The following is a 27,291-nucleotide window of genomic DNA, read 5'->3' on the forward strand; positions in this document are numbered from 1 at the left end:
CAAAAAAAAAAAAAAAGGAGTCTGTATGGCGGCAGGGGTGGGGGTGTGTGTCACAAAACCCTACTACTCTGGGTGCATTGGGGTCCTTTTCCTGGTGGAGAACTTGGAGTATGCAGGGACTGGAGATGAGGAGGAAGATGGCGATAGTATCTGCTATGTTCTTCCTTGTTCTCTGGTGTCCCCACTATACCTCAAAGCAGAAAGAAGAGGAATCTTTCATGAATTTCTCAGCTGCCCCTTACTTATAGCTTTTCAGAGACTGCCATGCTCTGGGCTAGACAGCTCTACCTCTCTGTCACTGCCAGAGACTGGCGGGGGCCACCACCATCCAGATTTGCAGCCTTTGGGGCTTCCAATCCCTTCAGTACATCCTGACTTCCCCCCCACCCCCCCACCCCCCGCAGATACTATGGGGTAAGCTTAGATGGCTTTCCTCAGCTCAGCCCCATGCAGCCATCTTCCCAGGGAAACCTTTGCTGACGTCCCAGATTGACAGCCCCACCCCCATCAGGACTTGCCATATCTATATGCTCCTGTGCTTATGAGCCATAGTGCTTGCCACAGTGGCATGACATCTGTGTCATTGTTGAAACTCCCACACACACACTGGGATGCAGCCTCCATGTGGGCAGAAGCCATGACCCACCTTGTGCACACTGTGCCTGATCCAGCAGGGACCCCAAACCCAGCCTCAGAAGGTTCTGAGCATTGCTCTGTTCTGGAGTACATTCCCAAAATGTACTTTTGAAAGGCTATTGCAAATGGTGACTGTGTGTGGAGAGAGCCAGGGCCGACGGATAATTCCATGAAGGTCACTGATGCTCTCCTGTGGGTTCTCTGCAAGGATGTAGAAATAATAATGATACAGGGCTCCTTTGTTGTGATACTTGTCAACAAGAAATTTTGTCTGGGTTAATTTGGCAAACACTTTCTTGACAGATAATTCTGTGATAAGCTGAAAGCCAACTTGGATCAGAAGGCCATCTAAGCCCAAGGAGCAGAGTCAAAACTAATGATGTTTACTTTGCGTCATGAATATAAACACTTCAAGAAAATGAAGTGACCTTTTTGTTCCTTTGGAGCCATTGGTAACTTAAGCCTGCTGTTTTCCATGCATGCATGTTCCATATAAGAAAGATTATTGACTGTTTTCAATAGAGTGACTTGATATATCATAGGGTGCCTTTTAATGTACCATAATAGGGGACCAACTTGGGACTTCACCTTTAGCTGCCAGAGGTGATAATCCTGTCCTGACAACTTGCAGAGCCACAAGGATGGTGGTGTGATGTTCTGGCCATAGGAAGCCTGTTGCTCATTTCGTATCCATCAAGGGGCCTTCTAAGGAATCGAAGGCAAGGTACACATCTAATATGTCACAGGTTCTGTGGTCACTGCTGTGTTGAATGGAGGTAAGGAGCACCTGTTCATCTTGGTGCTTATAATCAGGGAATTTTCCCTAGTATGGCTGGTGAGGGGGGAGAGCAAGGCAGAGGTAGAGTGGACAGGATCCATACAGCCCCTCCACCTTTTGTTTATGTGGGGGGGGGCGGGGGGAGTGCTGGGAATCAAGCCCAGGGCTTGCTAGGCAAGTGACCTATCACTGAACTATACCACTAGCCTTCCACAGAGCCCCTTAGTAGTTGCTGGGAAAATACATAAAAGGGGTTCCAGGATACCTTCCTCCTGCAATCTTAGTTGTTCTATATTTATGTGTTGGAATTCCCTTCAAGGCATCAATGAGTAAACCATTCATTCAAGACTAAGAATTTTGAAAACCTGAAGTTTTCTTTGTATCACAGAAGTCTAGTAAATACATTTTGCTTGCTGAGTGTTTACCAGACATTTGTAGGCACTTTGTTCTTTCTCATTTAATTCTCTCAAAACTCTGTCGGAGATTGCTAGATTTATTACCTTTAACTGTAAGGAGCCTGAGGTCTAGTGGTGCTAGTAGCTTGTCTGAGGTAGCACAGGGAGTAAGTGATTAACAGCTGCTCAAAGTTGGGCCAGTGCATCTGCAGCAATGGGCCACTTGGTTTGGCTTTGAATCTCAACTCACCCCCACCTCCAGCCAAAGGACCACATTGTTAATCTGAGCCTCTGTTTCTTCATCTACAGAATAGGGGAAATGAAATATTACAAAGCACCGACTACAGCATTATAGATATTCAATGAGTGCTTCATCTTAATCAAGAAATGAGACCAAACTGTGACTGTGAACTCAACCAATTTTAATATTTTTTTTAAGTTGTAGTTGGACACAATACCTTTATTTTATTTATTTGTTTTTATGGGGTTGTTGAGGATTGAACCCAGCACCTTGCATGTGCTAGGCGAGCACTACCGCTGAGCCTCTACCACTGTGCCACAGCCTCTCAAATGATTTTAGATGGACAGCTTAAAGTTGTGTTTGATTACCCCAGAGGCCAGCACAGGCAGGGAACTGTGGGGCAAGAGGATCACTACCTTCACAAACAAAAGCACTGAGCTTTCAAAAGAAAAGACCACTTGTAACATTCAGATTCACAAGGTATTTGGTAACAGCAGGCGTCCCATGTGTCCCTGTGAGTGAGGAAGTCTGTGTGGAGCACAGGCACGTATTCATTGTACAAATTACTAGTGACATGTGAGGAAGGATTTAAAAGAATGATTCTCATTTTCTGATCAAGTCACAAAAGGGAAGGAATGTTTTTTCTCCAACCTGACTTTCCTGAAAGCATCAGCAGATACACTTTTCATCTTGAATTTGTTATACAGAGGTAGACAGTTTATTCGAGTAAATAGGATTAAGGGCTGTGTCTCTGCACAGGTAACCTGGGGGCTGGCACACATGCCAATTTCTTGGCCCATGAATTCTGACTGTCATACCTCTCTGCACTGGCTTCCGAAGTTAACGTTACCCCGAGTTCTTCAGGGCTACCTGAGCAGCCAAGGTTACCCCAATCGCAATCTGTGCTTCAGTCTCCACCTCATCCACCATTGCCAACTGCAGGGGCAGCCCCCATTGCCCTAAGCTGATGATCAGTAAGAGTGACACATGATGCCGTCCAGCTCAGAATATAGAATGTTACTTTGTCTCCCATGTTCGCCTGCCTAATTTCTAGTCTCCCTTCACATGGCATCAGTGATGCAGGAGTCTCTTTCTCTGGAAACTCTTTCCTGATTTTCTGTCCTCCTTAGATGCCCCTCCTACTTGTTCCCCTCAGAACCCTGCCCTTGTGCATATGACCACGAGGTGGCGCTCATATTACTGTCCTCTGGGCCTGGCCCACTGATGACTGCCTCTAGGAGAGAGGGCCTGACTCTTCTGGTGTCTCTGGGCAGGCGATGTCCCTGACAGTGGTAGCTTGAATCATATTTGCTGAATTCATTGATTTTAACTTGCTTTCCTTTTCTAGCTTAAAGATTATCAAAATGAAAAATATATACCGCGGCCTTATTCCTTCTGAGACAGCATTGTCATTTTTAAAAAATATTTTTTAGTTATAAATGGATCTTTTATTTATTTATGATGAGATTTAAAAAGGGAGCTGCACTTCAGAGGGCTCCCTGAGGTGGGTGTAATCCAGAGCGGCTTAATTCGACTGCCTGCGTACATCAGAATGACTCAGGGAGCTTTGAGCAGATACTCATTTCGGGGATCTGCCTCTGGTCAGTTACAGCTTTGCCTCTGGGGTTGGCCTTGGTGTTTGTGCGGGGCATGTGTTTTGGTTTTATTGAATCTTGAGGTGCCTATGAACTGCAGCCAGGGAGAAGAATAGTTAGTGTAGGTGTCGAAGCTGCTACTTTTCCTTCCTGTAGTTCATAATAGTCCATTGGTCGTCATAATGCCCTCCTAGGTCACCCAGAGTCAGTCTGAAGGTTTGTACCTCATAAATATGTGTAATTATTATGTCAATTAAAAAAGGTTTTTAATGCATTAAACATGTATCATCAATGAATATAGGGAATCTTTCCCCTTTACTGGTGGTAATGGTTTTCAGTTATTAGAATTAAAAAAAATATATTTTTTTCTAACTTAAATTGTCTTCTTCCTTGGCTGATACAAGTATTTTCTATGGAAATGATGCTGTTGAGAAATCTTGGTAATGAGGCCATCCTACCTGAGATCTCTAGACTGACTAGGTCCTATTGATCCTGTATCAGAATTCCTTCTATAAGGCTGAATATTTCATCATTACGTATAGACCACATTCTGTTCATCCACTCACACATGGATGGACATTTGTTTTTTTTTTATGCCTTTTGGCTACTGTGAATCCTGCTGCTATGAACTTGGGTTTACAGATATCTGTTTGAATCCCTACTTTCAATTCTTTGGGATATATACCCAGAAATAGAATTGCTGGATCATATGGAAGTTCTTTAGTAGTTTTGAGGAACTATACTGTTTTCCACAGCACCTATATCATTTTATATTTCTACCAACAATGCAAAAATGTTATAGATTCTCTCCACATGCTTGCCAATACTTATTTTCTTGTTTTGCTAATTTTTTTTATAATAGCCATCCAAATGAAGTAGTATCTCATAGTAGATTTAATTTCTCTACTGATAAAAAAAGTTGAGCATCTTTTCATGTGCTTATGGGCCATTTGTACATCATCTTCCAAGAAATGTCTATTCAGGTCCTTTTCCTATTCTCAAATTGGGTTGTTTGGATTATTGTTGAGTTTCAGGAATTCATTATATGTCCTGAAGGTTAATCTCATATTAGATATATATCATTTGCAAGTATTTGCTCCCATTTTGTGTTAACTTTTCACTCTGTTGATGGTGTCCTTTCGATTACCAAAAGTTTAAAAAATTTTAAAATACATTTTTAATTGGTGCATAGAAATGGTACTTATTTATGGGACACATAGATACATGTGTGCAGTGTGTAATGATCAAATCAGAGTAATTGGTATATGTATCATCTCAGACATTCTTCATTTCTTTGTGTTGGAAACATTCAAAACCCTCTCTAGTAGCTCTTTTAAAATATTCAGTTAATTGTTATCAAACATACTCTCCTGTGCTACAGAACTTTAGTTATTCCTGTTAGCTAGCTGCACCCCTGTACCTGTTAACTGTCCTCTCCCCATCACCCCTGCTCGCCCCATTCTAAGGCTCTAGTAACTGCTATTCTATTTCCTACTTCTAGGACTTCAACTAAGAGTTTTAAATTTTAGTAGTCTTTTTTTTTCTTTTGTTTCCTCCTCTTTTGGTATCATAAGAATTCATTTCCAAATCCAACATGAAGGATTTCCAAATCATGAAGCTTTTCCCTATTTTCTTCTATGAGTTTTATAGTTTTAGCTCTTATGCTTAAGTCCTTGATCCATTTTGAGTTAATTGTTGTATATTAGGCTATTTAAAAAGAGATTAAAATCTCCACTCACCTGAATGGTTGATGGATGAGAGATAAGGATGGTCTTTTTATAATTAACTAAATTTTTTTTTTTTACAATGTCTCTCTCTGTTCATTAAAAAGACTGGTAAGAAATGGAAGTTAGAAAAAAAATATCTAAAATTATGCTGGAAAACAGAAAAGGAACTATACAGTGAAATTTGAAAGAATTTTTTTTCAGATTTAAGAAGATAGGCTTGGATAGAGGAAAAAGTATGCAGCTTAAAGGAAAGATTCATACGAAAGTAAGTGATGGTGTCTCCATAAGATCTCCAAACTCGGAAAGGAGAGACCTGGCGGCTAGCTGGGACAAGTTCCCCAAGCACACTGGTAACCTCTGCTTGGTAGAGAATGTACTTCAGGTCAGTGGAACAGTGGGGAGTAGTGTGTGGAGGGGGGCTTCAACCTCATTAACACTGTGGGAATGGAGATTGCTGGCAAAACCCTACCTAACTCTGGGCAGTTGCCTTCATTAACATGAAGGGAAAACTCGTACAGCCCATTAGCAAAGCCCCTTGTAAAGTGTTGCGTCCATCACTGTAACCTCTTTCTGGGTTTTTGTTTGGAAACTGTTCTAAGTGGCCACAGGTGCCCAAAATGTAGTCTCTCAATTGGTGAGATCAGTCTTGACCTCTTTTACAAAAATGAATAGATTTTAAAAAACAAACAAAAAAAAAGGAACACAGGTGTTCCCTTTGAAATAGTTAATGGGAATTGAGAGAGAAAAATTCAATTGTGTATTCACAGTGAAGTTTTTAAGGATGTGGTATCTTTAAAAAGTTAGCAGCTATGATAAAAGAGTAACTAGAGAACAGACAAGGAACTCCCTGCTCCTGTGGTGCTAGTGATCAAACCAGGCCTGAGTGGGCTGGGCAATGGGCAAGGTTTCCTGTAAATTAATAAGAGCATGATTGTGAAACAGACCCATGTGTGACAGTGAGAGCACAGTGGCTCTAACGTTGGTACCTGGAGGGGCTTGATATAAGTAGGTGGGGGAAAAGCAGACCTCCAGGAATTCTACCAAACTAGCAGGTAAAGGACTAAGAGAGGGAAACTATGAGAGGAGGAGGGAAACGAAGTTTGAATCCAATATATCCAATAAGAGTTTCAGAATTAGAAAACAAAATAAATGTATATGAAACAAATATCAAGAAATAGGATACCATTTTCTTAACCTTTGAGTTTTGAGAGTGGCTCCATGGCTAGGTTTGAATTGCAGCTTTGCCAGTTCCTAGAAGTGGGTTAGCAAAGTAACCTTTCTCTGCCTCAGTTCCTCCTTTGTAAGCTATGATAATAACAGTGTGTCCTTGGTGGGGGGCTCATTGTGAGGATTAAATGAATACACTAATAATACATTCATCACCTGGAAGGATGCCTGATTCACAGTAAATGCTTGATAGAAGTTGGCTGCGGCTGGTAAGCCTGTGTCATCACTGCGGCCACAGCCACCACACTACCTTTCTTAGAATCCACACCATATACGGCATGGTCATGGTCACTTCACTCTCCAGTCTCTCCCTCCCACTGTGCTGCCTCCTATCTCCTACTTCCTCCCTACCACACTAGCTGTCATCTTTCCTAGATCAGCAGAAACCTCCTAACGAGTTGGACAGCTTCTGTCCTTGTCCCTAGTGACATGCTCCCTGTCTGTCAACCTCCTGTATTTGGTTTCTCCATTGCCTCCCAGGTGCTGTGAGGTCTGGTGTCCCTGCTCTCCCAGCCTCTCTCAGGTTATCTTCCTCTTGTTTCCTGTGGGGGCTTCACACAGATTTGTCTCTTCTTGGAGCAGCTATCCTCTCCTGTCTCCCCTCCCCATCCCTTATCTCTGTGTAATTATCCTTGACTCCCAGCAACCCCCTGGAATTTCCTCACTAGCACGTGGACCCTTTGCAACACTGTCACTGCATGTGTACCCAGCCCCGGGACGAGCCTACCTGGGACTGACAGACTGACTTTATTTACCACTTTCTCCACCGTCCCTGACACTTTGCTTATTTATGTATATTTTTATTTAATGAATGAATGAATCAAATGCCAGGATTTTAAAGCAAAAAAAAAAAAAATATCTCAAGTGTTTTCAGAGGGAAACAAGCTCCTTCCCTATGAAGGAGAGAGAAATCAGACTGGCGTCAGATTTCCATAATACGAAATGAGAGAACAATGAAGAAAGATGCTTAGAGTTTGGAGGAAACGAAATGGGTCCTAGAATTTTGTGTCCAGTGAAATCATTGTGTCTGTGTGAGGACAAAAGAAACATTTCAGATAAAGGAGATATTATTACAGATAAAAGAGACATTTCTTTCAGAAAAGGAAAAAAAATTAACAAAAGTGCTTTAGCCAAAGTGAGTTGGAATAAAGAATTTAAAAATGAAAGGTTGTTATACCAGAAAAAGCAGTGAGCAACTCGAGTGGCTGTACTGACAGTTTAGAATGAATAATGACAAATGCAGACTGTGAAGTTTAAAGCAGTTTGTTGGAATCTGGAAGTGGGAGAAATGATGTGAAAATAAAATTTTCAAATGACAGTTTTAGCATATTCTGGTAATGCCTGGTTGGGGGCAGAGGAAAATGAAAGCTCTCTATATAGGTGGGTTCCTTCAAGGAGTAAGGGTATGGGGGGGGGTGTCACAGAGGTGATTTAATTCATAATGATAAGAAAAAAATATCAATTCTTTAAAAACTCCTTGCCACACGTGGTGATGCACACAAGCTCAAGGCCAGCTTAAGCTACTTAGCAAGACCCTGCCTCAAAAATAAACAAGGACTGGAGAGTGTAGCTCAGTGGCAGAGGATTCCTGGGTTCAATCCTCAGTACCACACATACACATACACATCTCCTTAAACATTTTAAAATGTTTTAAATAAGGACTTTTTAAAGTATCAACAAGGACATCAAATATAAGATAAAAACTTTTGTATCATTATAGAAAGAACAAAATTTATTCAAAGTCAGAAAAGAAGGAGAAAGCCAAAAAATGTATAATAAACAAGATAAAGCAATTGTGATAAATGCTGAAAAATTGCTCTGAGGAAAACACAGCAACTAAGTTGCATTTCTTATGAAAGTCACACTTTAAATTGTGATGAAGATAGATGATAAAGGGATGAGACAGAAAGCCCAGAGCTGGAGCCTTCATGTCAATATTGAGCAAAGCAGATAGAGGTCAAGACACAGAGAGAAGAACGTCTTACACTGATGAAAGCTACATACACCAAAGTGTAACATTCACCCAGCTATCAAACATCAGTGAACCCCCAAATGAGTATCATAGACACTAGCAGATGTGTTTAACACATGTCTTTAAAGTTTACAGATTTGTGTGTCATCCTGGGGATTGATCCCAGGTCCACACACATGCTAGGCAACTGCTTAATTACTGAGTGCTGCTCCCAGACCCTCACGGGCACCTGTATTTAAGGTCGTTCCTGTGAATTTCCAGGGACATCAAATAAAACACAGACACACACTTTATCTTTAAACAAGTGTCAGGACGTCTTCTCCACTCTTGGCCTCAGGCTTTCCCAAATGGGAGAGCAAGAAAAAGTCAGGAGAGTCTGGCGCGAGAGAGTGAGCTTTTATTGGGGAAACCCTTGTTCTTAGAAAGTTCCATCCAAAAAAGGCCAGAAGGGGCAGGGTTACAAGGGACAGGTGAGTGTAATTCAACCCAAGGGGCCCGTTGTCTACATCTGAAAACACGCCCTCAACTTCCTGAACTGGGACAAGGCCCAGATCACTACGAAATGTAGTGATGGTCAAAGTCTCACACTTCAGATGGAAGGCACGAGTCATTCAGAGTGGCTCCCCACAACTGAGGTACCTCCCCAGGCCTTATTTATTTTTATTTTGAAACAGCCTTGAGGTTTACAGATCTAAGTAGATAAATACTAAGGCTGTAGAAAACTAAATATATGACAAGCTTGATTTAGTCATTCTGTATATAACAGTGTCTTTAGTACACAGAGAATATACCTTTATTTCTTGTGTTTGACATTAATGAAGATTGAAAGTATACCAGGTCATTAAATTAAGAAAAACCTTTATAGCCTTGACACACTAACACTAGACATTACTAAATAATAAACCAAATAATAACAAGAAGAGTGGCATGGAGTCAGATATATTGACAGGTGGTACAGCTGGTGGCAGTGTCTGGAAAGCCCGGGGGCGTTGAGCTGGCATTGTGTCTTGCTTGATCTTTGCTCAGGAGCCTGTCCCTGGCCAGCTGTTTCAGAGAGGAGTCTAACGTCACAGAAGCCTAGGCTGGCTCAGAGAAAAGCTGACTGAAGGATGTCTCCCCAGGCTGCAGCTCAGTGCTGTCTTTGTGCCCTTAGGAGGGTTTTGTCCACATTCCCTTCAAACATACGTACAAAATCTAAGGAGATTGTTTTGAAGCTGGGGCAAATGTGAAGATGCTCTTGAGGTCAGATGCCTTGAGGAAGTCCTGGCTTCCATGTCAGTCTAAGTCTGGTCACAGGGTTTCAGGCTACATCAGAGTTGAACACCTAGTTAAAGGTTTAGGTGCTCATGAAGGTTTTATTGTTTTATTTATTTATTTTTAAGATATTTATTTTTAAGCTATTTATTTTTTAGTTGTAGTTGGACACAGTACCTTTATTTATTTATTTATTTATTTATAGGTGGTGCTGAGGATAGAACCCAGGGCCTTGCACTCGGTAGGTGAACACTCTACTGCTGAGCCAAAACCCCAGCCCCTGTTTATTAATTTATTTAACTTTGTGAATAATAGCATGTCAAGAAGAATGAAATTATTTAGAACAATATTATAAAGAAGTTATTTAGAACCAGGTGTGGTTTACACCTGTAAACCTAGCTGCTCTGGAGGCTAAGGCAGGAGGACTACAAGTTCATGACCAACCTCAGCAACAGAGCAAGACCCTGTTTCAAAATAATGGGACTGAGGATGCAGCTCAGTGGTACAGCACTTGCCTAGCATGCTTGAGGCCCTGGGTTCAATTTCCAGCACCACAAAGTATAACATTCATGTTTTTATTAAAAAAAAAAAAAACCTCAAAGATGAAGCAAAACACAAAACAGTGACCCTTCTGCAGCAGCAATTAGCCTGTGGACACCACCATGCACAGCATACACAGTGGTTCATTCCCATCTGTCTTTTGGAATATTGAGCAAAAAGAACCAGTGCATTTCTTGGACCTCAGTGCATTTCTAGTACAAAAATATTCATGGGTATTTTTAGTATTAAGTTAATTAAGGCTTCTTAATTTACATTTGGTGTTAGGATCAAATTTTCCATCCTTGTTCATCATGATTGTTTCCTTAGAAGATTTCATTTTCTATGATGCTTTATTGTTTTTCAGAATAGAGATTTAAATGAGTTGTACATAATACTACTTAGAAATGTAGTATTTTTCCCACCACAAAGAATACTGGCTGCTAGTTGACATTTGATAAGTTTAAAAAACTAGACAATAATTTAAAAAAATGCACCTTGAAGCAATTCTGAAGTTTCAGCCAGTATTCTGGAGCAGATTAATAGACCTATTTAAAAATCAAGACATGCTTTTTCATTCCTCTTCAGAAGAAAATGATTCTAAATTATAATTAGAAGTAAATGTGGAATTAAGTGCAGGCCTGTAGATATAGCTATTTAGGAGATGAAGGCAGGAGAATCACTTGAGTCTAAGAGCAAGAGGCCAGCCTAGGCAACAGAAGGAGATCCTCTCTTTCAATGTGGAAAGGCTATAGTTATGTCTCCTTGTAAGGAAGTAGCATATTGGGAGGGAGTCTTCTCATGGTTGTGACGGAGCATGCCAGACATGTGAACATTCAGCTTTAGGACATGAAAACCTGTAGTGGAACAGGTAGGTACATGAGGCCTTGCTCTCCAGGCATGGATTAGTTACCACCAGGGTTGTTATAAAGTGAGGCTGCCCCCATGTTGGGCCTCCTCCACACACGCACACCTCCCCCTGTACCTTCTGCTATGTCATGACATCCTGGCCAAATGCTGCCATTCTGTCCTTGGACTTGGACTTTTCAGTCTCCAGAACCAGGAGCTAAAATAATTCTTTATAACTCATCCAGTCTCAGGCATTTTATTGTAGCAACAGAAATCAATACCACAACATGCTCCTAAGTATCCATTTGGTAGAAGAATAAATCATGAGGGAAATTAGAAAATACTTTGAGATGAATGAAAATAGAAATAAAATATACTAAAACCTTACCTTACAGATAAATTTATAGCTTTAAAATGCCTGTATTAAGAAAGATTTCAGATAAAAAAGTTAACTTTCTATCATAACAAACTAGAAAGAGAAACTAAGTTCAAAGCAAATGATTAGATCACAACAAAATAAATGATATTCAGAATAGAAAAACAATAAAGAAAATCAAAAGAAATGTTCTTTAAAAACAAAACAATTACAAACTTTCTAGTCAGAATTCCCAGAAAAAAAGAGAAGCTTCAGATTACTAAGACCAGAAAGGAAAGCAAGAGATTACCACAAATCTTACGCTTTTTAAAAGTATTTAAGAGAATAATATGTAAAACTGCATCTCAAGTTGGTTAACCTAGATGAAAAAAACTTTGTAGAAACTTACAAAATAGAAAATCTGATTAGAACTATAATACAGAATGACTGAATTAGTTCAACAAAACTTAGAGAAAGCCCAGTTCTAGATGGCTTCACAAGTGAATTCTAACATTTAAAGAAAAATTTCCAGCATCTTTCACAAACACTTCTAAAAATAGAATGATCTAAAAAAAATGTTCTATTAGACCAACAGCACCCTGATACCAAAGAGATTACTAAATAAAAAAACTAATGTCCTGCAAACTAATGTCCCTTTGGACATATATAAAAATTCTACACAGAATACTAGGGAATCCAACAACATTGAAAAGTATTATATGCTGTGACCAGATGGGATTTATTCCTGGAGTGTAAGGTGAGTTCAGATACAAGAAATCAATCAGTGCAATACACCAGATCAACAGAATAAGGGACAAAAGCCACATGATCATATTACTAGATGCAGAAAAAGCACCTGACCCCCTCACCCCTGCTGCAAAAAAAAAAAAAAAAATCAACATCTTTCTTGATTAAAAACAATAGAAGATCTGTAAACTAAGAATGGAAGGGAACTTCTGTTTGATAAAATGCAGTTTTGGAAAACTCTTTTCTTTTTTTAGGGCCTCACACATACTAGTAAATGCTCTACCGCTGAGCTATATTCCCAGCTTCTAATAACATTTTAATAGTTGAAGACTGAAAGTTTTCTTTCCAAATATCTAGAAAAAGATAAGAATGATTCCTCTTGCATCTGTTTTCACTATTGTAATGTAGGTTGTAGTCAAGGCAATTAGGCAAGAAAAAGGACTATAATGGAATTCAAATTGTACCAAGAAGAAATAAAACTGTCATTTATTTATCTATGATACGATGTTTTACGTAAAAAAATTCTAAGAAAAACACAAGTGCTAATAAATGAGCTCCTTAAGGTTGCAGGATACAAGTTCAATACATGAAAACCCACTGTTTTTTCCATATACTAGTGATAAATGATCCAAAAAGAAACTAAGAAGAGTTTCATTCACAATCATGTCAAAAATAATAAAATACTAATAAAAGAAGTATAAGACTTTTATACACTGGAAGCTATAAAGTATTAATAAAAGAAATTTAAAAAGAACTAAATGAAAGACATGTTCATGGATTAGAAGCTGCAATATTGCTGAATTGGTAATATTTCTTAAATTAGTTTAGAGCTTCAGTATAATCTCTATCAATTCTGTCTGCCTTTTTGATAGAAAATGACAAGATGATCCAAAAATTCATATGGAAAATGGACTTGGAATTGCCAAAGCAATCTGTAAAAAGAACAAAGTTGGAAGACTTATACTTCCCAGTTTAAATATTTACCATAGGGCCACAGTAATGAAAACAATGTGATTTGGGTATAAGGATGAGCATATAGATTAATGAAATACAATATAAATCCCAGAAAAAAACCCTTACATTTATGGTATATTGATTTTTGCCCAGGGTGTCAAGACCATTCAATAGTAAAAGAATATATTTTCAAAGAATGGTGTCCATGGTTAGGAATGTACTAAAATCCACTAATCATACCATTTTGTTTATTTTGGGGGGTTTGTTGTTGTTTGTTTTGGTACCTGGGTTAGAACCCAAGAGCACTTAACCACTGAAACACATCCCCAGCCATTTTTTTCTCATTTTTAAATTTGAGCCAGGGTATTGCTAAGTTGCTTAGAGCCTCACTAAATTGCTGAGGCTGGCTTTGAACTTATTATCTTCCTGCCTCAGTCTCCCAAGCTGCTGGGATTATAGGCATGCATCACCACGACTAGCTAATCATACCATTTTTCCTGGGAAAAGAGATGAAAGGAAAATCAACCACCTCCAAGAGAAGAGGTGCCATATACATATCTGTTTTTCTCCAGCAAGTTCCATGATTGTATTGTGTCTATACATTTTAATTAGAAGTTCAAATCATTTTTTCTTATTGCTTAAAATGGACAGATTTTTTAAATCACTTGGTACTCATTAGCAATACATGTGTGTAAAGAACCCAGTAGTTTAGTACATCTGTCCAGTACTGTTTAGAGAGAAAGCTGTGAGCATCTTTCATGTGACCAGACTATGAAAGTATTATTGCCAAAAGCCATCCCATGGAAACTGAAATAGTCTTGATTTGGAATAGTCTTCCTGAAATTAGATCATGTGCAGCTAGAGACAGAGTGCATGATGGGACGAGTATGTGGAGGTGATTCTTACAGGGCCAGAGAATCTGATAAGCTGCTGACGCTGTGGTCTGAGGTGAAGAGGAAGAGGAGCTCTGCTGTGTGTATTTTTGCTTATTTCCAATCTCGTGGTGTTTTCTGTTCATTTTTGGTAGTAGGGATTGAATCCAGGTCTTTGCACCTGCTGGGCCAGCTCTCTACCACTGAGCTACACCCCTGATCTTGCCTTATTTCAATGGCAAGGACCTGAACTACATTGCTTATTCAAAGTCAAGAGCTGCCCTCCTCACCTCATTCCAAACTTAAGGCTTTTTCTGGTCTTCTTACCATTAACTAAAATGTTGGTAAATTTTTGTCTGGATACCCTTATAAGTTGAGGAAATTCACTTCTGTTCTTAGTTTTCTGAGAGGTTTTTCTCTTTTTATCATGACTAGAGGTCAAATGCATTTTCTCCATCTTTTGAGATTTTATTCTCCATTTTAAGTTTGTTAATATGCTGAATTAGCATTGACTGATTTTGCAATGATAAACCAATATTGCAGTCTTGGGGTCATGATTTATTATGCTGTTACATTGGATTTGCTGAAGTTTTGAAGTTCTCCTATGTTTATGAAGGTCGTTGATCTGCAATTTGTAAATGTTTTTGTAAGATTTTTAGTATTGGGGCAATGCTGTTTTCAAAATAATTTGAGAAGTGTTTCGTCCTTTTCTATTTTCTTGCAAAAAGTAATGTAAAATGGCCATCATTTCTTCCTTTAATGTTTGGTTGAATTCACTAGTGATGCTGTCTGGACCTGGAGGACTGTGTGTGTGTGTGTGTGGGTGTGTGTGTGCGTGCATGTGCACATGTGTGTGAATATTTGTGACAATTTCTTTGATACAAGGCTACTGTATCTTGATACAATTAACTGTTCCCTCTTGAGCCAGCTTTGGTAGTCAGAATTTGTCAAGTTCTCTGCCATAAAGTTGCTCATAAATCTCCTTTAATATTAATGTTTGTAGAATCTGTTCTGATCTCCCCTTTCTCATTTCTGATGTTGGTAATTTGTATCTTCCACTTCCTGATCACTTCTATTTCTTCCTCATCACAAAGGAGCAGGTTTTTATTTATTGATCTTCTCTAGTGTTTTCTATCCCTACTTCAGTGATTTCTGCTTTTATATTTGTTAGAATCCTTTTTCTATTTACTTTGAGTCTCGTTTACTTTTTCTAGTTTATAAAGAGAGATTTAGGTCATCAAGACCTTTCTTATCTAAGGTGTTTAAAGCTTTTAAAAAATATTAATCTTGTGCTGGATGTGGGGGCGTATGCCTATTATTCTAGCTGCTGGTGAGGCTCAGGCAGGAGGATCTCTTGAGCCCAGGCTTTTGGGGCCAGCCAGTCTCCTCAAAGAAAATAAAAACCAGCCAAACAAAACCCTTAATTTTCCATCAAAGTACCACACTAGATGCATCCTACAAACTTGGAAATGTCTCATTTTCTTACTTTCTCAGTTTTACTTCTTCTTTGGTCTAATTTTATTTAGAATTAAGTTGTTTTGGAAAATAATACACCTTTGTAATTTCTATTTTAATTCTACCACTGTCAGGGAACATACTTTGTGCAATTTGAATTTTAAAAATTTATTGAGACTTGCTGTATGGCCCAGACTATCATCTAGCTTGGTAGTGTTCCATATGCAATGGAAAAGATGGTGCAAGACGCCATTATGGGTGAATGGTTGATGATAGTGTTCTTGAAGCCTCATATAGCTTTACTGTCTCCCTGTTTCATTCAGTCTCTGTGACACAATTATGTGTATGCTTTGGTCTTTCTGTGTTTCATCTGGCACTTTTTGTTATTATATATTTAAACCTACTAATCTTTTATTTAGTAATGTCTCATTTACATGAATCCAACCCAGTCTATTTTTCATCTCATTGTAGTTTTTAATCACTGGGATGACTTTGGTCTTTTAAAAATATCTCCCTTTCTCTCTATTGGCATACTGAGTCCTTCCTCTAGTGTCTGTATTGATTATTCATAGGATTAGAACATATGAAGTATGTTTGTTTATATATTATGTCATTCTCTGATAGATCATCTGTGTCATTTCTGTTGACTGAATTTGTTCTTCAACATAGGATTGTATTTTCATGTTTCTTTGTACATCTGGTGATTTTTAAATGGCCCAGATAATATTTGAAAATAATATTTTATTATTATTATTTTTGGTACCAGAAATTGAACCCAGGGATGCTTAACCACTGAGCCACATCCCCAGCCCTTTTATATATTTTATTTAGAGACAAAGTTTCACTGAGTTGCTTAGGGTCTCACTAAATTGCTGAGATTGGCTTTGAACTCACAATTTTCCTGCCTCATCCTTCAAACTGCTGGGATTAGAGGCATGTGCCACCATGCCCAGCTAACTTTTTTTAAATGTTTAAATTTTAAGTTGCTAGGTACTGATAGTATCTATTTCTATACACATACATACATATAGTATGTATCTCACATGTATATGTGTGTATATATATATTTTATTATATATGCAAATATTTTTGAGGTTTGTACTTTGACACAGTTAAGACCCTTAAACATTTTAATCTTTTTCTGGCTTAAAGTTAGAAACTGCTCAGACCTTAGGGCTAATTTAACCCCACAATAACCTTTCACATACTCTTTCAGGTGTTCCCACCGTCACATGGTAGCACTACCTTGGCTGTAGATTTTTGTTATTTTGCGGTGTTTTGGGCATTGGAGATTGAATCCAGAAGTGCTTTACCACTGAGCCACATCTCCAGCCCTTTTTGAGACAGGATCTTGCTAAGTTACTTACGGTCTACTACGTTCCTGAGGCTGGCCTCAAACCTGTGATCCTCCTGCCTCAGCCTCCTGAGTTGTTGGGATTATAGATGTGCATAACTGTGCCCAGTCTGGCTGCTAATGTGAATTATTTCCAGCCTATGTAAGCCCCATTAATTGATCTATCTGCTCTGTCATGAGTTCTTACCATGGTCTTGGGGAGTTTACATAGCTGATGATGCTCAGTTTACGACTTGAGGAGAACATTCTATTGATCAAGAGCTCTTTCTTTCCTAGTACTCACAAATTCTAGTTGTCTTGACTTCCTCAAGTTCTCACTTGTTCCCTCAACTCAAGGAGACTGAAGTTGTTTTGGTTCCTTGCCCTGTGGTGTGGCCTGCAAACACTTTTCAGGAAGCTTGGGGCAGTTGTAAGTCTCACATGTACCTTTTTTTTTTTTTTTTTTTTTAGATATCTGTCCTAACTGCCTCTTTTCCAATATCTAGAAAAACTTCAAACATTTTGTCTGATGTTAGTGATTAACACAGAGAAAACTCAGTCCAGTCCCTGTTGCTTTATCTTGATGAGAAGTAAAAATGGCTTGCTAAACTTTGAACATCTTGCAATTTTTCTACCTAGTAATCATTGAGGTAGGCTCTGTCCCTGTCTTGGAAAGAATGTATCCTCCCCACCTAACTCTGCCTGAAGAAGTTAGTTAGGAAATCTTTTTTTTTTTTTTTTTCCCCCACAGAACAACCCCTTTTCATTTTCTTTTTTACATAACTGACAGGACAGAAAATCCTACTCGCCTGATTTTCATAAGGTTCCATTCAATATCTCAAAAGCCACGGCAACATTTTTAAAGCCAAACTAATCTCACTAAAAAAGGGAAGACATAATTCTTGAGGCAAAAATACTTGGAATTGAAGAAAACCTGATTTTTATTTTGGGTCAAAAATCAGTGGTTAGGAGCTCAAAACTCTTTGCATGTTTCAGAGGGGGAGCTCCTTAACTCTCCCTGAACTCTCAGAATAGCACAAAATTCCCCAAAGCAGCTCACAGTTTGGTCTAGTTAGCTTGTGGTCCCTGCCTGCTGGTTGTAACCTGCTTCTTTTGAAAAGCTTACTGAGGATGTGGGCAAAGAAATTGAGGTAGGTGATAGAGAAGCACCTGAACTATGCACGCCTACTCTTTGTATTAGAAAATAGAAAAGCCCTTTGCTGCTGTGGTGAGCCAGCCACTCTTCTCCAAATGGAGAAGGGGTCCTTGCAGCAGAAGGGTGTGTAGCTTCATGTCACTCTGCTGCCAGGTAACTCTGCAGTGAGTTAGGATAGTCCTAAATAAAGGAAAGTAAGAGCATACTCTTAATCTGATTCCTTCAGTGGTCATGGTAATGAATGTTTTAGTCTTTGGGGAAAATGAGGAAGATCAAATCAAACTGGTTTCATATCATTTTTAGAATTACTTTTGCATAATATGGACTTTTTTTTGAGAGAAGGGGAAATAAAATCAGTACCTATAAGCTATTTAAAGAATGTCAGAAGCTTCAGGATGATTGAGAAGGACCAACTCTCATTTAGACTTAAAAAAAAAAAAAGGCTGAAGCTTATTTATAAGTACATGAAAGAGGCAAGAAATCTTTTAGCACTAAAATCCGGCTGGACTATGAGAAAAGGCACTTTGATATTAATTTGAATCTTTGGTGTTCTTTTATGTCTCATGGCCTAGCCATGCCTGAAAACAGCTTTGGATTTGTTATCAGAGTGGTATGATATGCAGATGGCGTAGCTCTGCTACCAAAAATGTTTTACAAACCCTTTAGCTACCAATCAGTATTCTTCTAGCCACAACTGCCCTTCGTGAAATTATTCACAGTGCTATTTTTAATATATTTGTTGTAATCTTTTGAATAGTGCTTTGTATTCAATTGAGTGCTTCCACAAATTTTCATGTATCAAAGAAGGGGTCACACTTCTCTTGCAAATGAGGAAATATAGAAGTTACAGCATCAAGAAAGATTGAATGACTTGGCCAGTGTCCCAAATGCAAGGACCTAGACAACAGAAAAAGCTAATCATTTCAAATTCAGTGTTTTTCTGCTATAATGTGCTGTCTCCCTGGAGGATTGGTGGAGATACTGGAAGTCTTCAGGCTGTTTCATGATTTTTTGTTTTGCTTTACTCAGTACCAACTATACCAAGTAGTTTGTACACAGCTGAGTATTAATATTTTCCCAAAAGGCAGCAGGGTCTAGAACATGAGACTGCTCAGTCTGGCACCTAGAGAGGTTAAAAGAATGGTGGTATGGTTTCCTCAAAGCTCCTCCACTACTGCTGGGTATCATTTGGTACTAAATTTGCTAGTACAACTTTTTTCACAAAGAAGCATAAATCAATTCAGGTTAATGTAGAGAAGGATAAGATGTTGCTAAGAAATGTTCCTGGGAAAAGTTCCTCACAACTTCAACTCTGGGAGGTTGCCTGACTTTACATTGTTACCTTAGTCATAAAAAGCAAAGGGCTTCAGACTTTCAAAACAATGACTTGAGAGCTTGTAGAGTGCTTTCATAGCTGAGGTTTAAGTGCAAAGGTTGTTAAACTACGGTTTAAACAGTAATGACATTTTATATAACCAAATCACTGAAGGGGATTTATACATTCTTTTTTGAGGCACTGGGGAGCAAATTCAGGGCCTCATGTGTGTGCCAAACAAGTGAGCTACCACTTTTAGGATGCAGAGCATTCAGCCCCCTTTCCCCCCAAAATACTAAAAACTAATTCTCAAATGGCCTATATCTTCTGAACTAATTTCTAATCCCCTCTCCCCTCACCATTTTCAGATTGAAACAAATGATTATAAATTAGGTATTACTCATTTTCTATGTAATTGACTTTTATAACTAGTCTTCTTAATACAACACCAGTAGTGCTGAGTTTAATAAAAATACACAATGATGTTAAAGGGCAGGCAGGAAATGTGGATGATCTGAATCTCATACCCTAAAGATAATTAAGGTAGGTTCACAATTGTTCTAGTTGCACTGAGTTCAGAATATCAAAAGTGGCGTTATGATAATCTCTGTGAAACCTTTTATTAACCACAAACCAGGCTTCATATTTTATGGTAGATGTCCCATGGGTATACCTGTTTTACACTGTAATGACTAAATTTTCCTCTTGAGACGATAAAGCAGGTAATATTCCAATTAAACTTGGTAAACCAAAATATAACATAGTATTTGACATTTTTTTGATGTGACCAAAACCTCAGAGAAAAAGAAAAAGTACATCAATATTTTACTTTAATGTCATTTTTTTTTAAACTTTTCACAAAGGATTTGCTGTAAGTCTTCAAGTCATCTTGTCTAATCCAAAAGCTGTATTTAAGCGTCGTGGGTCCCAGCCAGGGATGCAAGAATCTGACTTTCTAAAACAGATAACAACAGTGGAAGAACTGGAACCAAAAGCAAATAACTGCACCAAGGTACTCATTTCACTTGTGCTGCTTGGCCTTGAGTATCAGCGCTGAGAATGTGGCTGCCCAAAATATTTCCCTCCCCTTTAGGTTCTTGTGTGGCACACTCGGACAGAGAAGGTTAATCTAGCCAACGAGCCCAAGTACCATCTGGACACAGTGAAAATTGAGGTGTAAGATGAAGCAAAAACTGGCACAATCAACCTGGCCAGTGATGTGGAAGAGGATGACTGGTGTTTAGGATGCAGAGCATTCAGGTATTGTTTATTTTACTTCAGTACAACGGCCTTTATTGTCATCTGATGGACATCTGTCTAAACAGAGCTTGTCAATTAATGTAACTAATTTGATGGTACAAAATTTATGTTTTGTCTTCATTTTTTCTGCATGTTTTCTCTCCAACTTAACTGGAGAATTTTTGTACAGTACAGCTAATGATGCAAAATACCAATCTCAATATCTTATTTAATTTTTCTGTTCCCCCCTCATTTGGCCTGATAATTGGTAGAACTGAATAGGTGTAATACTTGCCCATGACAAGTATTTTGTCAATTGAACATTACCAATTCCTAACTTCACATGAAGTAAATTTTGGAAGGCTTGTGGCAGTATTCATTATAGGAGGAAAAAAAAAAAGTCCACAAATAAAAAGGTCTATGGATTTATCTGTTTAATATATAGGGAAATAACATTTTGTCAATACTAGGCACCATAAAATGTAAACACAATTACTGTCATAAACCTGGATATACCTTCAAGGATTAAAAGTGGCTTTTAGTTACCCTGTTTGCATATAGTGCAGAAAAAGGTCTTCATGTTAGCACTATGTACATAAGAAGAGATCCAAATTATAGAAGGCAGGTAAAATTCAAATTCTTTAAACATTCATTAAATTAAGTTTTATAGTAACATCCAGGTTTATCTTCCTTTCACTAACCACGTTCCCTGTTAAGCACATCATAACAACAGCACAGTGAAGTGAATGATGAAATAAAAGAATTTTGATACACTAGAAAACAGTGCTCAGTGATACATTTACATTCTATTTATATGATTAAACATTTGATCATACAGTACCTTCCTACAGGATTACTGGCTAATTTGGGGGTGGGGTTTATACTGTTAGAGGTATTACTAACATGATAACTACTTCCCTTATATGCAAACATTAGAGCTATAATTTTATTGAGTAAAACTGATTATGCAAGTTGACTGAGCAGCTTCTCAAATAATGAGGTTTTATGAGATCATGGGAAACATGAGCAAAGCTGCCCCTGACATAAAATGGTTCTTCAACCTGCTTTTCACCACATCAAATTTAATCAGTAACAGACCAACACGGTCAATCAGGTAATTCCTAATATGAACAAATGGGGGGAAAAGAAAAAAAAATATATGTACATGAATAAACAGGGGAACTAGATGCGTTTTAGCAAGGAATGTCAGGTGTTAATTCTGGATGAAACTTGTATTGCAGTTTTCATTTCCACAGTTGTGTGCTCAGAGTCTGACCCGATGAGCTTCCAGACCATCCTGCTGTTGTGTTGGGGGGCTGGCCAAAACCTGCTGCAGGGTTTGCACTATTGATACTCATGCCAGCCATTTGCTGATTCATCTGTGAAACACACAAAAGACTTAGTTTAAGAGGATTACTTCATTTTCAGTTCTTGCTTCTTTAGCCACAGTTGGGTATTTTTTCATCAATGTGAAAATTAGTTAAAGCACTTAGTCTTTCACCTAACATATACATATTTCTTTACAGAAAGCAAATACATACTTTGTTCCCTTGTTATTTTCTTCCACTTTTTAGTATCATTTTCATTCATTTTCTAGATCCAATTTCTTTTTTTTTAATATTTTAATTTTTTAGTTGTAGTTGGACACAATACCTTTATTTTATTTGTTACATGGTGCTGAGGATACAACTCAGGGCCTCACATGTGCTCTACCACTGAGCTACAACCCCAGCCCTAGATTAAATTTCTTATTAACCCTAACTGAATGGGGAGAGAACAATCTTTGAATTTGCATATGGGATTATATTACTCTTTATTTTGAGATACTGTACTAAGAACTAAGAAAATTTCATAAAGTAAAATATTCTAAAATTATCCTATAAACCTAGCATGATGGCTATAATTCTCTATTAAAATCTTAAATGGGTCTTTATACTTTTAAATATTAAAGTTCATAAAGACCATTTTTCCTCTTTGTTCTAACAACACTAACAGTTAAAATTTGCAGTATGAAATTTCTTCCAGATTGGAGTCAAGTATATTTATAAGCAAGCCTCTTAGCCCTATGGTTCTCTTACTCTCAGGATTGGTGATAAGAGAAGGAAAGGCGAAATTTACCATCATGTACAGAGTGAATTCGAAACCTGTGCTCAGGGTAAGATTGTATTCTATTTGCAATTTCTGAAAGACAAGAACAACTACATTGCTGATCAGACATAAGTGTCTGAAGGGCAGGCAGATTACATTTTCATACCTACTGAAGGATATTTTAACCACTTTATCATTGGCCAATAAATTTCACTGACAGTGCAAAAGGGCGATGCTATTCTCCAGCACACTATCTGAGAGTTAGGCCAACATTAACACCTTATGGGTTAATCTGCATTTAAATCCGAGCTGAATGTGTTAGCACTTTGGCCACATAAAGCTGTTACTGATATTTAGTACTTGAGATTCCTAGAAGGTAGAGACTTCTGTGAATCACGAGTGTAAATAAATAAATAAATTGAAACATTCATATGATATACAATAATTCTGCTACAATCATTAGAATCAAGACTATTCCCTGAATGTTCTCAAGGTAAAACTCTGATCACTTAGATTTATGTTCCTCTTCCCCATTTGGTGGTCTTGATTTCTAAGTCTAGGAGCTTTTGTCTATGGAGCTAAATTCAGAACACAGTGCCTAAGATAGAAATGTTCTTTTGGCTCTAAACAAACTTAGGTAGAAAAAGAATTTTATAATATGAAGGAATGTCTGAGACAAGTACAGACTTTTCATACTTATAGGAATTCTTGAGCCAGTGGATACACTTTAAATATAAAGTCATTACAGATCATATAAAAAAGGAAATACAATTTTACAAGGATTACTGAACAAAAAAAGTTTCTATAAATCCATGGGCAGTAGTCACAGGACTTGAAGACAGCTTTGATCCCTCATAAAATTGTACTTTGATAATATGAGGCTGTATTTTTCTCATCTGTGAAAGTTAAGCAAAAAAGATCCAAAAATTTGCCGGTACAATGGCACACACCTGTAATCCCAGTAGTTCAGGAGGCTGAGGTAGGAGGATCATGAGTTCAAAGCTAGTCTAAGCAACTCTGCATCACCCTATCTCTAAATAAAATATTTTAACAGGGTTGGGGATGTGGCTCAGTAGTTAAGTAGTGCCCCTGGGTTCAATTCTCAGTACTAAATAAATAAATAACTGGTAAAGATAGGTTGGTCTAAGTAGACTTCAAAAACATCCTACTAGGGAGCCAGGAAAATCCTGACGCTAACCTCAAAGGTGGCAGACAAGAAGTCTCTCATCATGCCTCAGATAAATTTCTAGCTATTATAAATAGATTAGGCATTTTTACCATGACAGTAGTGTTATAATCTGAAATAAAGAAAAAAGGAACCTAACAGTTCTTTACAAAATAGGGACAATGACAAAGCATTTATCTCTCTGATGCAACTTTTGATCTTATATTATCCCTAGTCAATTTCCTTGATAGAGTAAATGACTCCTACCTGTGAGAGGCTCCACTGAGGCTGTTGAGCTTGTGGGAGGCCAAACTTACTCTGAGGTGCACCCATCTGTCCTACCATTCCTCCTTGAGGAGCAACAACATTTTGAGGAAGTGGCATCACACCAGTTTGTGCATTTCCCATAAACCCATTAGGCATGGGCATGCCCACCATCATGCCTGTACTCTGTCCCATCACATTTCCTAGAAGGCTGGGCGCTGCAGGCACAGGTACACCCATTGATGGAAAACCTTGAAATGCAGCCGGTGCTTGTGAGGTAAATGGTATATTTGTGGGTCCCATAAACACACCTGTAACACAAGAACCATGAAGAGAAAAAGAGGGCCATTGTATATAGTTACACTCACCTCTATAGACACAGAAAAAGGATTACCATTTTCTGATATACCTACAGCAAAAATTTTCACTCTGATCTGGCTGTTTTTCCTCCTACGAACAGCCCAAACCTAAACATTCAGAGCTGTTTATTTCTAGAATAAGCAAATCAGTTATTAACCTGAGAAAATTTAATTAGAAAATAAAACTCTCAGGCAATAGCCACATTAAATACCTCCACTGTAAAGACCAAATTACTCAGCATGAGAGTATCTGCTTTCTCTGCTGACTTGCACCACATGTCTCCCAGTACCAAACAGGCAAATGAGAGTTGACTATATTTGGCTTTATAACGAAGTAGTTGGATTGTTATACAATTTCAGCCCATATGTGAAATGCAACTCACTATTTAAGAGGAAATGGTCTAGACAGATTAAAACTGAATAAATTTTATGCTAGTTTTTCACTGTAATGACAAAACATTTCAAAGTGTTTGGAATCATGTAATAATTCAGACTGCTTATTGTTTACTTACAGTAGTACACAGTCATAAACTTCCTGTAAATAAAATTTCAATAATTCTTCAAAGATAATCCATGTCCTATAAACTTGTGAAAAAATATTAAGTGATACATGAACAGCTTGTTAAATTCTAACTGAATAAAGTTTTGTGAATTCTGTACTTGCTTTTTAATCACTGCAACAAAAAAAAAGCACCTACTACCATAGGAAAATAGGGAAGAAATATAATAGAAGTAAAAAGGATGTATTTCTAGTAATGTTACTGTGATGTATTGAAAGCAGATTTCAAAATTAATTACCAGGAGTGCTTTGCTGTTGAACTGTTCCTGTACCATACAGAGATAAGATGGAGTCTTTGGAGAGTTGCTTCTTTGCTACTTCTTCTGATTTTGTAGTTGGCTCAGTGAACAGATCCAGATCCCCAGATGTTACTGCAGACAGGGTGGCAGCTGCTGGTACAGAGGACGTCCCCTAAGATAAACACCAAATTAAGCTGATGAATTCTGTATAGTAAAGCTTAGCTTGTCTGTTACTTAAAATCCAAATAAAGTTATGAAATCAGGAATTAATTATAGAAGGCAAAGTGGTAACATTCAAGAGGATCATTCACAAGGCCTGCATGCAAAAACATGTAAAGGTAACAATGTTTCTTAATTTGAATCTGTTCTTGTAAAAGGGGGAGACTGAAGTTCTTTCATAATAAACTGCATTTACCAACTAGGTGGATGGAGAGTTCTTGATCATTGTGTTACACAACGAGTCCAACAATAGTTACATGGATATTGTCTGAGGACCACCACTATTTCAAAGAACTGATATTCCTTGGGATACAGAACATTTCTACCCCTAGCAGACTGTAAGATGGTCCTGCAATGGTTCACTAAAAGGTTTTACATTTTCAAAAGCTATATTGTAAGATTTTTACATAGTCAATTTATACCTAAGTATATGAGTTAAATTATAGCAAAACTTTGACCACCTATAACCTGCACTCCATTTGGAGGCAAATGAACATTCACAAACATGTCGATATTTAATGTACAAAATTTTCAATAATATCCTGAACATACAGTATTATACAATTATGACCAATAATCTTGTCTGTGATCTTTGTATTCAAAAACTACTTAATTACATCACATTTGTTTATATGCATTTTCAATATAAAGAGTTTCGAAGAATTGTCTGAAGACTTATAATTTGAGAAAAATCTTTACTAGCTTTTATAAGGTGAACAGCAAGTTAATGTCCTGGTTAAGGTACCATGTAATAAATAACCAAATATTCTATTCACAAAATAGGTAGAACAATATTTTAAATCTATTATCACTAGTTAAGCAGGAATTAAGAGATACAAAGAAAAAGGCACCTTATTTTGCAAAAACTCTGTAATATGTAAGAAATCAGCCCTAACAGAATGCCAAACATACCAACGCCCTTGAAAATAACATATATTAGCTAATAATAAAAAAGCAAAGATCACAGAGGCTAACAGCATGGGTTACAGCCAGCTTGGCAATACTAGAACCTTACTGTTAATGTTTACATGATCTAAACATGTTAAGTTTCTTCTGAAGATAAGTAACATGGAACATCTACCTCAATGTGGACACAGTCTAAAAATGGCCAATATAAACAGCATAGCTAATAAGCACTCAAATGTCCTTTTCTTGGCATTTCATTTGCCAGCACTACATCCCCAGTATAAAAGGAGATTAGGTTTGCTTATCAATAACATTTCAGTAAGTTGCAGAGGCCTCTAAACAACGGCTTTCTGGATGTCTGGAATTCCAGGGCTAAGCTAAGGATAGACTTCAGCCCTTGTATAAGTCTAGATACTATTGGTGTGTATATGTTTGTGATAGATAGGAAAGGGGCTTCTGTGTTACTGCTAGGGCTTGAACTGTTCCCTTAACTCCTAACATGTGTATATCATCAGTTGAGGTCAGTTGAGTATTTGTAGGCCCCAGACAGGTAAAGCAGATGATAAAAAAATCAATCTACTTCATATTCATGAGTGGGAAAATCTTTTTCTAGAATTTACACATACTTAGAAAATAATACCAAGAGTGAAAGAATAGGGTTCAGAGTAACTCATAATCTTGGCATTCAAACTAGGTTAAGCTCAATATCATACAATTAAAAACCTACCAAAATTAATAAATAACACAATACCAGTATATATGTAAAATCTTGTACTTGATTTTCAAAGGTATTATTTTGAAAATGTGCCTAGGTTTTAATTTTTACATGTAATTTAGATGAAAGGCAATTCTGTT

At 37.8% G+C, this 27,291-nt stretch overlaps 2 protein-coding genes across 9 annotated transcripts in view; one reads left to right on the plus strand and one right to left on the minus strand.

Moving 5' to 3' along the window:
* The window catches only part of B3gat2 (beta-1,3-glucuronyltransferase 2), a 65,645-nt gene extending 43,682 nt beyond the window's left edge, over positions 1-21,963 (plus strand). The window contains exons 3-5 of one of the 2 annotated variants that reach the window (XM_078019785.1): positions 10,031-10,066; positions 20,262-20,410; positions 20,492-21,963. In XM_078019785.1, the coding sequence (XP_077875911.1) occupies positions 10,031-10,066; positions 20,262-20,410; positions 20,492-20,578 (272 nt within the window). In that variant the 3' untranslated portion in view covers positions 20,579-21,963. The remainder of the gene's footprint in view (positions 1-10,030; positions 10,067-20,261; positions 20,411-20,491) is intronic. The other variant, XM_005334429.5, reaches the window with a different exon arrangement.
* Positions 21,057-27,291, minus strand: part of Smap1 (small ArfGAP 1) — a 179,742-nt gene continuing 173,507 nt past the window's right edge. For 5 of the 7 annotated variants that reach the window (XM_078019781.1, XM_078019782.1, XM_005334431.4 and 2 more), the window contains 3 exons: positions 25,312-25,483; positions 24,158-24,465; positions 21,057-22,016 (listed from right to left, as the gene is read on the minus strand). In XM_078019781.1, the coding sequence (XP_077875907.1) occupies positions 21,882-22,016; positions 24,158-24,465; positions 25,312-25,483 (615 nt within the window). In that variant the 3' untranslated portion in view covers positions 21,057-21,881. Of the gene's footprint in view, positions 22,017-22,610; positions 22,980-24,157; positions 24,466-25,311; positions 25,484-27,291 lie in introns of those variants that run through there. The other 2 variants (XM_021732569.3, XM_078019784.1) reach the window with 2 other exon arrangements.

The sequence above is a fragment of the Ictidomys tridecemlineatus genome, chromosome 8 (genome assembly GCF_052094955.1).
Source record: "Ictidomys tridecemlineatus isolate mIctTri1 chromosome 8, mIctTri1.hap1, whole genome shotgun sequence".
Classification (NCBI taxonomy): Eukaryota; Metazoa; Chordata; class Mammalia; order Rodentia; family Sciuridae; genus Ictidomys; species Ictidomys tridecemlineatus.